Source organism: Mangifera indica, unplaced genomic scaffold, assembly GCF_011075055.1.
Source record: "Mangifera indica cultivar Alphonso unplaced genomic scaffold, CATAS_Mindica_2.1 Un_0008, whole genome shotgun sequence".
In the NCBI taxonomy this organism is placed as follows: domain Eukaryota; kingdom Viridiplantae; phylum Streptophyta; class Magnoliopsida; order Sapindales; family Anacardiaceae; genus Mangifera; species Mangifera indica.
In genome coordinates this window covers 112,923-128,585 of record NW_025401100.1, presented here as the reverse complement: position 1 = coordinate 128,585, position 15,663 = coordinate 112,923, and the positions used below count along the sequence as shown (strand labels likewise).

Below are 15,663 nucleotides of genomic sequence, written 5' to 3'. Positions count from 1 at the left end.
TAAAAGGATGTTGTGCTCCAAACCTTGGTAACTGTCAGAATGACATAATTGGCAAACGGATCTTGCAGCAACTGTTCAAAATTGTTGGAGAACCTGCAGAATCTGGAAACAAATGACTGGACCAAAAGATTTAACATTTTCGGAAGAAGAAAAAAGGATGTAAAGCAGACTTGCAAGTTATTTTCCAGGAAAATAACAGAGAGCATGTTTTCATTTCCAAAATAAAGTCATTTATACATCAAGGTACAAGTTCACATGCCAAGAAGTAAGGCAAACCATACTTGTATCAGAAAAAGTTCCATAAAATATGGATCATCATCCATTTTTAAACAAAACATAAACTAACAAAATAATTATGCTGACTTGGATTATATTAAAAGACACAAGTAACCTCAAGTCACTAACACTCCTCCTTTGAGGTTTTTTTGACAACTCCAAGTCTCATTCTTAAGAACTCAAATTGAGGTTTAGCAACTGCCTTTGTCATGATGTCTGCCAACTGATCTGTAGAGCTGCAGTGCACTAAACTGATTTCTCCCATCTTCTCTGCTTCACGGATGGCATGAAACTTCACATTGATGTGTTTAGTTCTTCCATGATGAACAGGATTTTTAGTGATGGCAATTGCAGCCTTGTTATCTACAAAAATGGTCACACTTTCAGGTTCAACTTGATTTAAATCAGATAGGAGTTTTCGCAGCCATATGGCTTGGTTTGCTGCACTTGCAGCAGCAACATATTCTGCTTCAGCAGAAGATTGTGCAACCACCTCTTGTTTCCTTGAGTTCCAACTGAACACTGCACTACCAAGAGAGAAACAATACCCTGATGTGCTTTTAAAATCATCTAAGCTGCCTGCCCAATCACTATCTGAGTAACCAATTAATTTGCCACTATTTTGTTTTGAAAACCATAACTCATACTCCATAGTTCCTTTTGTGTACCTGAGTATTCTTTTAGCAGCACACAAATGATTTTTGCTTGGTGATTGCATGAACCTGGACAGCAGAGAAGTTGGAAACATGATGTCAGGTCTGCTTGAAGATAAATACAGCAGACTACCAATAAGGCTTCTGTATTGAAAAGCTTCTACTTTTTCTTCAACATCATTCCTCCTAAGCTTGCAGTTCATAACCAAAGGAGTAGATACTGATTTGCAATTTTCCATTTGAAACTTTTTCAGTAAATCCATAGCATATTTCTTTTGAGAGATGAATATGCCACTGGAAGTTTGATCTATTTCCAAACCAAGAAAATATTTCATTTCCCCCAAATCTGACATATCAAACTCTCTTTGCATATTTTGTTTAAATTCAGCAATTGACTTTGCATCTCCTCCTGTCACCAAAAGGTCATCAACATACAAGGAAACAACAAGAGTTGAATCATTTTTACCCTTTTTTACATAAAGGGTGCACTCATTTTGGCTGCAAGAGAAGTTTTGATTCAGCAAGTAAGAGTGAATCCTGCTGTACCATGCCTTTGGTGTCTGTTTTAAGCCATAGAGAGCCTTATGAAGTTTGTACACTTTCTCTTCTTCTCCTGGAACCTTGAAGCCTTCAGGTTGTTCTACATAAATGTCTTCTTCTAGTATGCCATTTAAAAAAGCAGACTTGATGTCAAGATGGTACACTTTCCAGCTTGATTTTGCAGCCAAAGCAAATAAAAATCTGATTGTGTCATATCTAGCTACTGGAGCAAATGTATCTGTAAAGTCTATCCCATGTTGCTGCAAGTAACCTTTAACTACTAATCTAGCTTTGAGTTTATTTACAGAACCATCAGGATTGAATTTGGTTCTATAAATCCACTTGACACCTATAATCTTTTGATCTTCAGGTCTTTCAACCAAGCTCCATGTAGAATTTTTATTAATCATATCAACTTCATTCTCCATGGCTTTGTTCCACCCTTCATAATTTGTAGCTTCCTCATAGGACTTTGGTTCAACATGAGCAACATTACACCTATTATAGATGTCTTCAAGTGATCTAATTTTAGTTGCAGGGACAGCCTCTTCATCACTGGAATGAGAGTAATTTTCTGGCAAAACATTGATTCTGTGATCAAGATTTGAACCAAGGTTGCCTTCTTTTTTCTCCTCCCAATTCCAGCTTCTTTGTTCATCAACCTTGACATTTCTACTAATAATTATCTTCTTGGTCTTGGGGTTATAAATTCTGTACCCCTTTGATACACTGCTGTAGCCTACAAATATTCCACATTCTGACCTCTCATCCAACTTGGTTCTTCTCTCATTAGGCACATAGACATAACACCAACTCTCAAACACTTTCAAATGATCTACTGAAGGCTTAAAGCCATGCCAAGCTTCATAAGGAGTCCCATAACTCAAGGCTTTGGTAGGCAGCAAATTAAGCAAATATACTGCTGTATTGGCTGCCTCAGCCCAGAAAACTTTGGGCAAATTTTTTTCAAACATTAAACATCTGGACATCTCCATTATAGACCTATTTTTCCTTTCACTAACTCCATTTTGCTGTGGAGTATATGGTGTGGTCAGTTGGTGTATAATCCCTTCAGCATTACAGAATGCAGCAAACTCCTTTGAAGTGTATTCAGATCCATTATCTGATCTGATCACTTTAAGCTTACAGCCTGATTGTTTCTCTGTTTCAGCTTTAAATTTTTTGAATATGTCTAACACTTCTAACTTTTGCTTAAGGAAGTAAATCCAGCAAAGTCTAGAGTAGTCATCTATAAAAAGCAAGAAGAATCTGCTTCCATTCAAGGATGAGACACTCATGGGGCCACACAAATCAGTATGAACCAGCTGAAGTTTATCACTTGCTCTTGATTTGCTGATAGGAAATGAAAGTTTGGTCTGTTTTCCTAGTTGGCACACCTTGCACACTGTATCATGATCACTTATAGCAGGCAAATTCATCACTAAACTCTCAGAATGCATTTGCTTCATTGTTGAATAATTAAAGTGACCAAGCCTTTTATGCCACAAATTGGAACTTAGTTCAACATGTTGATATGCACTGACACAAGTTTGTTTCCAATCTATGGCAAAATTCTTGTCTTTCATGTCAACAGTAATTAATTCACAGCCTAATGGATCAAAAATAATGCAAGACTTGTTTTCAAAATGCAAAGTATAGCCATTTTCCAACATTTGTCCCACACTTAACAAATTATGATTAATTTCAGGAACTAAAAGAACATCTTTAATGACTTTAGTACCTGATGGGGTTTCTATGCATACAACTCCTTTTCCCTTGACATCCAAAAGTTCACCATTGCCAATTTTCACCTTGGAGAGGTAAGTTTCATCCATGTTTCTAAGAAGTTCAGCTTCATATGTCATGTGATTGGAGCAACCACTATCTATCAACCAAGTGGTATGCATTCTGTCAGTTGCAAGACAAGTAGCAACAAATAAATTTTCACTTGGTTCTTCTTGTTTCTCAGCTTGTTGAGCATGCTGAACTTGGTGAGTTGGATTTCCTCCTTTGTTCTTGCATACTTTATCTACATGGCCTAACTGGTTACAGATTCTACACCTCACATTGGGTCTGAACCAACAAAGATTTTGTGAATGGCCTTTCTTTTTGCAGTATGGACATGGAGGATATCTCCACTTCTTCTCACTATTTCTCTGTCCTTCACTTCCTTGTTTCCATTTTTCTCTCTTTTCCACATAATTTTTCTTGCTTAAGCTACTGCCAGGTTTCTTCTCATTAAGCTTCACATTAAAAGCTCCTTCAGTTGCATCTTCATGCCTCAATGCTCTCCTTTGATCTTGAGCTTTTAAAGCATTTACTACTTCTAAAAGAGTCAATTCTGAAAAGTCTTTTGAATCCTCTAATGAGGATATCTTTGCCTCATACCTTTCAGGAATGCTCACAAGGATTTTCTCTACTATCCTCATGTCTGATAATTTCTCACCCATCAGTCTAATCTGATTCACTACCTTCATGATTCGGTCAGTGTATTCAGTAATGGTTTCTGCTTCCTTCATCTTTAAGACTTCAAATTCTCTCCTTAAGTTTAGAGTAAACATTTGCCTTGATCTTTCATTGCCCTGGGAATCTTCTTTAAGTCTGTCCCAAGCTTCTTTAGCAGTCTCACAAGCTACAATCTTGCTGAAAACAACATCAGTTACTCCTTGATGGATGATGGATAGGGCTCTTGGACCTTTAGTAACTTCTTCTTCATGTATCCTTATTTGATTCAAAGTAGGATTGGGCCCTAATGGAGGTGGTGTTTTTTCCTCCTCTACATACTGCCAGAGACCTACACCCCTTAAGTAAGCTTTCATTTTAACTGCCCAAATGTGATAATTTTCACCATTATAAACAGGAGGTGATAAGGAAGATGAGGAAGAAGCCATTTACTTGACTGAAGAAAGCCTTGTTTATTTTTGCTGATGAGTTTTTTTTGATTTGAAATGACACAACTCCTCTAAGATCATATAAGCTCTGATACCATGTTGGAGAACCTGCAGAATCTGGAAACAAATGACTGGACCAAAAGATTTAACATTTTCGGAAGAAGAAAAAAGGATGTAAAGCAGACTTGCAAGTTATTTTCCAGGAAAATAACAGAGAGCATGTTTTCATTTCCAAAATAAAGTCATTTATACATCAAGGTACAAGTTCACATGCCAAGAAGTAAGGCAAACCATACTTGTATCAGAAAAAGTTCCATAAAATATGGATCATCATCCATTTTTAAACAAAACATAAACTAACAAAATAATTATGCTGACTTGGATTATATTAAAAGACACAAGTAACCTCAAGTCACTAACAAAAATGAGGCACAGACAGCAATTCATGGACAATTTGTGATCGACTCTCTCCAAAATGCTTGAGGCATTTTTCCACAACATGACTGCTAAATTTTTGCTTTGATAGGTGAACATAGCGGCCTTTGAACTGAGCAAGTAAGTTGGCAGTGATAGAAGGGACCTTCAGCTCTACAATATATTGAACAACATAATTTCTGCTACAGAATGATAAAAGTTTTCTGAGTCATAGAATCAGATAAAACCATGGTATAGAGACCAAAATAACTTTAAAAGCAACCACTTCTTGGATTAAATTACTGTCCAAGGTTAAGAATGATTAAAAAAATATCATGAAGCAATAAAATTAGCCTACGATGCACAAGGGTAAACATTTATTTTGAAATAGGAATAAAATAGCAATAGGAATTATATCTGTATAATTTTCTATCTTAAGGAAAGATAGAAACAGACATGGGCAAATTAGCCGGACTCTACTAACTTGCTGGCCATAAATAAGAGGGAATTTGTATACTATCAGCACAATATCAAAAAAGAAACAGACATGGGCAAATTAAGTTTTAAAAAACTACTTACCCTTCTCCTCCTTGTCCAGTTCTTGTGAATTGTTGCTTCTGCCTGTTCTACTGAAGAGGGAAATGCTCTCCTAAAATGGAAAGCTAGCTTTGAAAATCAAACAAAATCTCAGTTAACTTCGTGGACCCTGATTTCTCCCAATGCCACTCACAACCCCATGTTCTTGGCCTAGAATTTCATGCAATTTAGCTGGAAGTGTCATCAAAATAAACCTTACCAGTTTTGGTTTAAATTATACATTGTGTGAGTTTTCAGTCTTCTCTTTCCCTAATCTTAAATATGTTGATGTCACAGTAAATTCACTCTCTAGTGTTATTTCATCTCAGATTCGTAACCTATCAAAGCTCATTTATCTTGACCTATCCTTCAATCATTTCTCTGGAAAAATCCCACCTGAGATTGGTCTTCGAACAAATCTTCAAATCCTGCACCTTGACGAAAACCAACTGAATGGCACAATTCCATCTGAAATTAGTCTGTGCCGATCTCTTAATGAGCTTGCCTTGTATAGCAATAGGCTAGACTATCAAATTCCTACTTCTCTTGGTAATCTGAGCAGCCTGGTTAGATTATATCTCCACAATAATTCGCTTTCAGGTTCTATTCCTATAGAAATTGGAAATCTAACCAATTTAATCGAACTTTACTTGAATACCAACCGTCTTACAAGCCTAATTTCTTCTTGTTTTGGAAATTTTACAAAGCTTATTATGTTGCATGCCCTTGACAATCAACTTTTTGGTCCCATTGCTGAAGAATTAGGAAATTTAAGGTGTCTTGAACATCTAAGCCTTTATTTGAACAATCTTTCTGGTTCTATTCCAACATCATTGGGTGGCCTCATGAACCTCACCTGCCTTCATCTTTATGGAAATTAGCTTTTTGGTCCCATTCCTGAAGAGCTTGGAAACTTGAAATCTCCCACAGATCTAGAGTTGAGTGTAAACCAATTAAATGGTTCGCTTCCCCCTTCATTTGGCAATTTGATTAATTTAGAAATATTATAGATTCGTTAAAACCAACTTTTTGGATCCATTCCTCAAGAAATGGGAAATCTCATGAAATTGTCAATACTGCAACTAGACACAAACCAGTTTACTGGTCCTCTGCCTAACATTTGCCAAGGTGGTTCACTTGCATACTTCACTGCAAACAACAATAATCTCACAGGTAACATCCCCAAAATCTTGAAAAATTGTACAAGCTTTTTAAGAGTCTGTCTTCAAGTCAACCAACTCACTGGAGATTTAGCAGCAGAGTTCGGTATTTATCCAAAGTTGAGCTTCATAAACATAAGTCATAACAAATTTCATGGTGAAATATCATCTAAATGGGGAAGTTGTCCAAATTTAAGTTCCTTACTTGTGGGGTGAGGAACAATATCACTGGAAGCATACCACCAGAGATTGGAAATACAGTTCAGCTACATTCACTTAATCTTTCTTCCAACAATTTAGTTGGGAAGATTCCAAAGACATTGGGAAAGTTGACTACTCTTATTAAGGTCAACTTCAGTGACAATCAACTTTTCAATGTCATACCTCCAAAAATTGGCCCATTGACTAATCTTAAGTCTTTAGACCTATCCTCAAACAAGTCTTTTGGTGGGAATCCCTGAACATTATCGCACAATCCCTTGTTGTAACATAGCAACATCTTGAAATGTTTTGCTTTCAGGAATAAAGCCCTTCAACTGATTGTAAGATACATCAACATACAACAGACCCCTCATTTCCTCAAAACTATTCAGAATGGAACCCATAAGAGAAATGTGGGAGAGATTTAGCTACTTCAAGCTCTCCAAATGGCTCATTTGCGATGGTATCTCTCCTCTGAGAGAATTATGACTCAAATCTAACTAAAATAAGTGAATTAACTTCTCGATCTGAATTGGAATTTCTTGGCTAAATTTGTTGTTGCTCAAATTCAGGTAACGCAGGCTTGACTAAGTTTCCTAGATTTTCCAATATTGCCTGGCTTACTTTGTTTAAGGACAAGTCCAAGACTCAAGATTAGTCAGTAGTCCAATTTCTGGAGGTATGACATCAGAAAGTTGATTGTCACTAAAGTTGACCTTAATAAGAGTAGTCAACTTCCCCAATGTCTTTGGAATCCTCCTAACTAAATTGTTGGAAGAAAGATCAAGTGATTGTATCTGAGTTGCATTTCCAATCTCTGGTAGTATGATTCCAGTGATATTGTTTCTCACCACGAGTAAGGAACTTAAATTTGGACAACTTCCGCATTTAGATGATATTTCACCATGGAATTTGTTATGGTTAATGTCTATGAAGCTCAGCTTTGGACAGATACCGAACACTACTGCTAAATCTCCAATGAGTTGATTGACTTCAAGACAGAGTCTTAGCAAGTTTGTGCAGTTTTTCAAGCCTTTAGGGATGTTACCTGTGAGATTATTGTTGTTTGCACTGAAGCATGCAAGTGAACCACCTTGGCAAATGTTGGGCAAAGGACCAGTAAACTGGTTTATGTCTAGTTGCAGTACTGACAATTTCATGAGATTTCCCATTTCTTGAGGACTAGATCTAGAAAGTTGGTTTTGGCGAAGATATAATATTTCTAAATTAATCAAATTGCCAAACGAAGGAGGAAGCAAACCATTTAATTGGTTTACACTCAACTCTTGATCTATGAGAGATTTTAAGTTTCCAAGCTCTTCAGGAATAAGACCAGAAAGCTGATTTCCATAGAGATGAAGGTAAGTGAGGTTTGTCAGGCTACCCAATGATGTTGGAATAAAACCAAAAAGATTGTTTGAATAAAGGCTTAAATGTTCAAGACACTTCAAATTTCCTAATTCCTTAGGAATGGGACTAGAAAGTTGATTGTCAAAGGCATGCAACACAATAAGCTTAGTAAAATTTCCAAAACTGGAAGGAATGAGGCCTATAAGACAGTTGGTATCCAAGTTTAATCAAATTAGTTAGATTTCTCATTTCTACAAGAATAGAACCTGAAAGCGAATTATTGTAGAGATATAACCTAACCAGGTTGTTCAGATTATCACGAGAAGCAGGAATTTGACCGTCTAGACTGTTGTTATACAAGGCAAGCTCATTAAAAGATCGACACTGACCAATTTCAAATAGAATTATGCCATTCAATTGGTTTTCATCAAGGTGTAGGATCTGAAGATTTGTTAGGAGACCAATTTCAGGTGAGATTTTTCCAAAGAAATGATTAAAGAATAGGTCAAGATAAATGAGCTTTGACAGGTTACCAATCTGAGATGGAATAACACTAGAGAGTGAATTTACTGCAAAATCAACATATTTAAGATTAGGGAAAGAGGAGGTTAAAAACTCATACAGCGTACCATTTAAACCAAAACTAGTAAGGTTTATTTTGATGAAACTTCCAGCTAAATTGCATGAAACTCCAAGCCAAGAACATGGGGTTGTGAGTGGCTTAGAGTTGGTGGCATTAGGAGAAACCAGAGTCCATAAAGTTAACCAAGATTTTGTTTGATTTTCAAAGCTAGCTTTCCATTTTAGGAGAGCATTTGCCTCTTCAATAGAAGAGGCAGAAGCAACAACGCACAAGAACTGGACAAGGAGGAGAAGGGTAAGTAGTTTTTTAAAGCTTAATTTGCCCATGTCTGTTAAAGCTCGTTTAGCAGCATTTAAGTGAAGATTCATCAAGTTCTACATAAGTTTTACAGCGGGGAGAATATACAATACCTTATCAAGTACTCAAATATGAGTATGACCAGCTAGATTTCAGGAGGAAAAAAAAAACTTAGAAGATTCTATACTAAACACTGAATGAAAAACACGAACTATACAGCCTCTTTAACTCAAATTAATACAACATGGACAGTCCAACCAATATAGCAGCACATCCATGCAAAATCTGTGTTATAGCAGTGTTTTTTTACCTGACCTTGACCAGGTTAGAGCCCCAGTTCAGTTTTTTCCTGTCCGATCGATCAGATTGGAAAAAAATAGATTAATGATATATAAATATAATGTTTTACCCAACAAGCTTATTGTTTTGATGGTACTCCGTAATTCCTACATACAGCAAACGCTAGGACTAAGTTTGAATTCTTGCATTTGCATAATTCTCCTCGATTTTTTTTCAGTACAATTTTTTCTTTTCTTTTTCATTACCTATATTATAAGACTCACCAAACTCTCTCACGCTCTCCTCTCTTCTTGACTCAATCTCCTCTCACGTTCGTATGCTAGTCACCACCAGACTAGATCCCTTTATTTGTCTCAATCTGACTCTGACCTCTCTTCTCATTCACAGGCGAAATTTATTGAATTTAATTTGGGAAATTGCAGTCCAACACTTCCAAAGGGTGCTGGAATTTGGAATTGGAACTTGGAAGTTGGAATGGAAGAGTTGATTAGTTTAAGGACGTACTAAAGAGGGCAAGAAGCTTAGATCACGCTGACTTGGAAGAAAGCTACTTGACAATAGGTGCTTGAATTGATAATCAATCTACCACTCTAATTCTTCTATGGCTGATGATCAAACTTATTTGAGCAAAAGTTGTTTTCTCAATACATGATTTTTTCTGATCTTTTATACTACTTTTCTACCCTTTTACGGTTAAGATTAAATAGTAAGACTGACTGATAGATGGGAGAACTGAATTTTCAACAAATCTTGGGTGGGAAATAGTCATCCAACCTATCAAAAATCAGAAAGCGTGAAAAAGAAAATGGACAAGTTAATATCCTCTCTTCTATAAAGCTTATTTTAATAAGTTCTAATGATTCTTACCAATCAGGGCATCAACAAAGAAAGTTTGGACATCAGTACTCTTTTAAGTTAAAAGGACCAACAGCAAGTTTATCATCTTGCAATCAGAGTATTCGAACCTACTAACCGAAACATATGATAATCAACATATGCATGTTCAGTGAAAAATCACCAAGCGGAAAAAAATTAGCATCCAAGGTACAAAATGAAAGCACAGAAACTTATGTCAAAACTATTAAACAAGGCACTAGTTTTAATAAAGTGTCTAGCTTCAAACTTTTCTTCTACATGATATGTCAGTTTAGCATAAATTACCATCAAATCACGCATTGAGCATTATACTAATGAAAAACACATTGCAACTAGCAAATACACACAACCCATCAAGCAAAAGAAATTTCTATCACATTTTATGCTGCTTCATGCTTCCTACAAAGTAAAAATACCAACATAAACATTTCAGCCATAAAGTTCATGATGCAATTTAGAACTGAAAAATGTCAATGTGGGACTCACATGAGCATTGGTTCTCTGCAGAGATGGACTTGGAGAAACAGAGCGCCGACCATGTGGTGACACACTTTTCAGAGCAGGGGAGTGTTCTTTTGGGTTGTGTCCAACAGGACTTTCACCTCTCTGAGTCTAATGTTGAAAAGGGCCCTTAGAATCAGGACTATGCCGAGTAGGGGAGGCACTTCAAGATATAAACATTTTCGAAACAATAAGAAATTACAAAAGTCAATTCAATGACGAGAATATATATCCCCGTGTGGGTGTCTCTCTCTCTCTCTATGTAATATATATATATATATATATATATATATATATTTTGAATCTTTTAAGTATATTTCAATATAAATGTTTTAAAACTTTCCATCTTATTTTTAGAAAAATCACCATTAATTCAAAAGAGAAAATACATACATATATATATATATATATATATATATATATATAAACATCCAATACCTTCCATAAGATCGGCTTCAACTGCATGTCTCTTTATTATATCTGCCTCTCCCAGAGTGCCTTCGATTATCAGGACTAGAGCTGCAGCTCATGCGTCGATGACAATGATCTCTTTCTCTCTCACTGTATCTGTCACGATCACATCTATCTTTACTTCTATTGCGGCTTCTCTTCCTGTAATCCTTATATTATATCTGTCCCTATATTCATCCCTATGCCTAAAAATATTCTTTTTGTCAATATCTATAGTTTTGAATTGTGTCAGTATATTCAAGCATAATGATTGACATACATATGATTTTTATTATAAGAAGCTGGGGCTGGATTCGGTTCGGTTGATATATAGCTGAACTCGAATTTGAATTCGAGCTCGTAAAAGTTGAATTCGAATTTTATTTGAATTTGATTCGATTCATTTTTTGTAATTAAAACGATATCATTTTAATACATATTGATTAAAACAACGTTGTTTTGTATCAAAATTTTTAATTGAAAAATTTGGTAAATAACTCGAACTCGATTGAATTCGTATAAGGGTGATTTGTTTCAAACTTATTCAAATCAAACTTGAGCTCAAACTCAAATGACCTCGATTCGAGTCCAACTCTATTGGAGGCATACACAACAAATATAATAAATTAATGGTAGTTATTACTGACAAACAAAATGATTGCATTCAATATTCTACTTCATAGCCGATCAAAAAACCGAAGAGAAGGATCGGATAATGAAGAAATAATCCAGTCAAAAAACCCACTTAATCAATCATTCCATTCCACAATAACAATGCAAGCCAATTTGCATAACCACTCACACTCAAACCCCAACACAGCTTATTACTTGGACCCAACCATTAGACTTGATCCGAAACCTTGGTTGAGTTAACTTAAATACAATTTATCCATCATACTCAATCATTCACCAGCCAAGTCCAATCACAATCCACTTAATCAATTCCAAACCATACCCGTTTCAATTAAACCAAAAACATTTTATTGGAATTGAATTCCTAATTAAAAATTATGATAATGTTTGAATAACAAAGGAATTATGATTGAATTAGTTATAGAAGATCAATGATTTAATAGAATTTGAATTAAGATTGGATTTTAAGATATGACAGAAAAAAGGGACAACAACATGAGGGGAAAAAGGAGGGAAAATCTGGTTAGAGTATTTGATAGAAACTTTTACCTTGGGAGGAAGGGCACCTCTAATTACCTGGGAAGGACTGACACCTCTTTATTGCTAGAACTATTTTCTTAATTTATCATTGTTATTCACACGTATCAATAGTTTGTTAAGTTTAATTCATTGTTTTTCCAATGCGGTTGTTTTGCTTGTTGTGTGGGATTGATTAGTTTGCATGATTGCTATCAACATGCTTAGGATAGTTTAACTAATAGGCAAACTGATTAACAACGATTAGTCCATGTGAGTAAGGGGCCAGCAAAAATTCTGGCTTCAAGTTGACCAGTCACAAACTTCTTTACGTAAAAATTAACGATTCTCCTAGTTTGGTAGATTTATCCTGCCAATTCATAATCCTCCGTCGGTGTAGGTGTTGGAGCTTTTATGGAAATTCTGATCATCATTAGGCTCAAGTGCCTGCATGCATAGTTTATACAATTTTTTGCTTGGTACATGCACATGCATGGATTCAGGACCAACAATTCACAGCCTCTAAATTCTTGGAGTTGGCCATGTTTGGTGATCTGTAGCCACAGGGGATCCAGGGAGATAAAGTCCGTTCAACTGTTAACAATATAAGCACCAAGAATATTATACACATATAATTCCTATTGCTGGATTAGCCCATCCGTACAAATCCAACCTGAACCCTGTCATATTTGTGACAACTCCAACCCAGTGATGGCAAGATGAACTTAAAATCAATTTAAGAAGTTAAATTTTATCGTTACTTCATGTCTTTTTCCATAAGCATTGATTTCTAAAATATTCTCCTTTAAAATGTTTGATTGTTTTTTATTAGTGGCTTCTAAGCTTCTGATTGAAAAAGTGAAGATTTTAACTAGATGTATGCTTTTCACCGAAAGAATAGATAATTGGTTAGATGGTTAGTTAGTCAAACACATAACTAATCAATTTATTTTTAAAAAATTGGTTGACCAATCAACTGTTGGCAGGCTGGTTGACCTATTCGATCAACCTCAAATCTTATAATCTTTTTTATTTCAAAAACAAAATCAAGTTAAAAAATTGTTATATTTATATAATAAAAAAATGATTTTATATATATAAAAGATAAAATAAATGACTATTTTAATAAATACCTTGACATTATCTTTGATGAATTACTATTTAATTAAAACTAAACTAGTTTTTTAAGACTATGTTGATTTGATTAAATTCTCTTATTTAACAATTATGTTGATTTGATTTTATATATTGTCACATAATATTAATAAATAAATTTAATATTTTACTATTTTTAGTTTTTATAATCTAGCCTGAATTCTAAGATTTGTTAATGGTTACTAGCATTGAAGTGAAGACTTCTTTAGTTTTTATATTTATATGGATTATCATCCATAAGTCAAAACTTCTTTAGGACTCTTATTACTAATCCAGATCCTATTAACATTCTCATTCCTTAAGAAAATGCTGAAAAAAAACCCGATCATTGGGGAACGGAGTCCCTCTACTAATTGGACATCATGACTATATACGTCAACATAATACCTTATTAACCAAGTGATAGTCAATTCTAACAAGTATTAGATTTTAAGGATGAAGTTTGCTTTGATTCTTTAATCTTCTTCAACCATTAATGAGTGAACAAGTTTGTCTAATTTCCCCTTCCACACCAGTCTTCACTTCAATGCTAGTAAGCTTCAGAAATGACAGGCCACTGGCGAAAATTTATTTCTCATGATGTGTGGTGATGATATTTGTTAATGGTTTTATTTCCCTTTTTCATGTATCTGTGCAGACGAACAGGAGGGCGGGTGATGTAGATCACCAATCCTATCAAATCTGCTTTTTATGTGTGAATGGAATCTAAAAATTTTATAAAATGTCAATTCGTCGAATTTATTTAAGGGTTTATGGTTCTTGTTTGGAAAGAAAGTAACAAATAAAAAAATATAAAAAATAAGTGAAAGAAACATAATGAATTAAAAAGAATTTTTCTATTAATTCAGTATAAGCCTCTAATCAAGTTACAATTTACATGTTTGGAGTCTTCTTACCAACTTAGCAAACGAGGATATTAATTAAAATGCTAATATCTTTTTTGGTATATTACACACACAAATATATATAATTATCTTTTTTTTATATAAATATAATTATTTTTTAGTTTAATTTTACATTTAAAAAAGAAATTTTAGGATTTGAGATTAGTCGAATAGGTTGACTGATCAATCATGATCGGATAGTTTGGGCAGATAAGTTGGTCGAGCAAACAAGTGTGCATAAATTTCTTTTTTAAATTCATAATAATTTTTATGAATTAAATATAATTAAATTTTATTGTATTATTTTGCAGGTTTTATGTTTTGGCTGAGTGGTAGGTGAGTTTTATGTCTTGACTAAGTAAGTAAGTTTATAACTTGGTTAAATGAGTCTTGACTAAGTGAGTAGAAAACCTATAACTATTTTAGATATTTTATATTTTAAGCTATATATGTATAATAAAAGAAAAAATGACTACATATATATACAATGGAAAAAATTAGGTTATTTTAATTAATATCCCTAACAAATGCATCGCGTTATATTAGTTCTGGCCACGGTTCATGATTTATGTGTGTTGTCATATAATTAAATATTTTTTTATTTTTAATTCAAAATTATTTAATCACACGATAATATATATCAAAAGTATGCGTATTTATATATTTAAAATATATACGTATAATTTTATTATAGATATTATAATATTTTTAAGATACAGGTACATCGATTTCATTAACAAAGCCCTCGGGAAAAATATTCTCTTTTTTCGTATTTAAAGGATGCACTATGCTGGCTGGGTATTGGTCATTTGTTATTGTGGCAATTGAAAATATTGTTCCGTTTTACTTAATTTTTGAGCAATTACATATTTATTTCCATGAAATATCTCATTATTAATTTCTTTTTATCTGGCCTGTTGAGCTGGTTATTAGGTAGGGTAAGCTACTCAATCTGCATCTTATATTGATATGCTATCTGATTATCTATATGTTGAAAAGAAACTGAGTTGCTCACTTTCTTTTTATACGTATATATACTGTGAGTCTTTTCCAAGAGTAGCTTTCATATATTTTTCTTTGAGAGGAAAGCGTAAGAACTTGCATCACAGCTGAGTATTATGTCCTGTTTGTCTTTATCTCATCTCCCAATATCAAGGGTTTTTAACTAACCACTCTTGTCAGCATGTTCATGATGGAATTTAGATATCATATGTGCATCAAATTTGAAAATCCAGAAGTAGATTTCAACACAACTTCATGAACCTTGATCAAAAGGAACCCAAGTTTTAGAATGGTAGCCATCCTTTCCATGTTCATTTTCCCATCTCAAATCTGGCCTTCTCCTCTGTTGACATGGCCATTGCTTATAAGTTTTGTTACACACCCTAAATTATCGTGATAAATTAT

At 34.3% G+C, this 15,663-nt stretch overlaps 1 protein-coding gene across 1 annotated transcript; it reads right to left on the bottom strand.

Moving 5' to 3' along the window:
* Nucleotides 1-7,340: 7,340 nt before the first annotated feature.
* Nucleotides 7,341-8,970, bottom strand: LOC123205538 (MDIS1-interacting receptor like kinase 2-like). Its single transcript, XM_044622514.1, has 2 exons — nucleotides 8,328-8,970; nucleotides 7,341-8,260 (listed from the first exon to the last, which is right to left on the bottom strand). Exons 1-2 carry the CDS (start codon nucleotides 8,968-8,970, stop codon nucleotides 7,341-7,343), a joined length of 1,563 nt encoding a protein of 520 aa, XP_044478449.1.
* Between the last annotated feature and the right edge of the window lie 6,693 nt (nucleotides 8,971-15,663).

Coding starts and splice junctions, on each gene's coding strand:
- LOC123205538 (XM_044622514.1), bottom strand. CDS start 8,970: ATGGGCAAATTAAGCTTTAAAAAACTACTTACCCTTCTCCTCCTTGTC. Junction 8,261..8,327: donor CTACAATAATTCGCTTTCAG/GTTCTATTCTTG, acceptor ACTGTCTTATAG/GCCTCATTCCTTCCAGTTTT.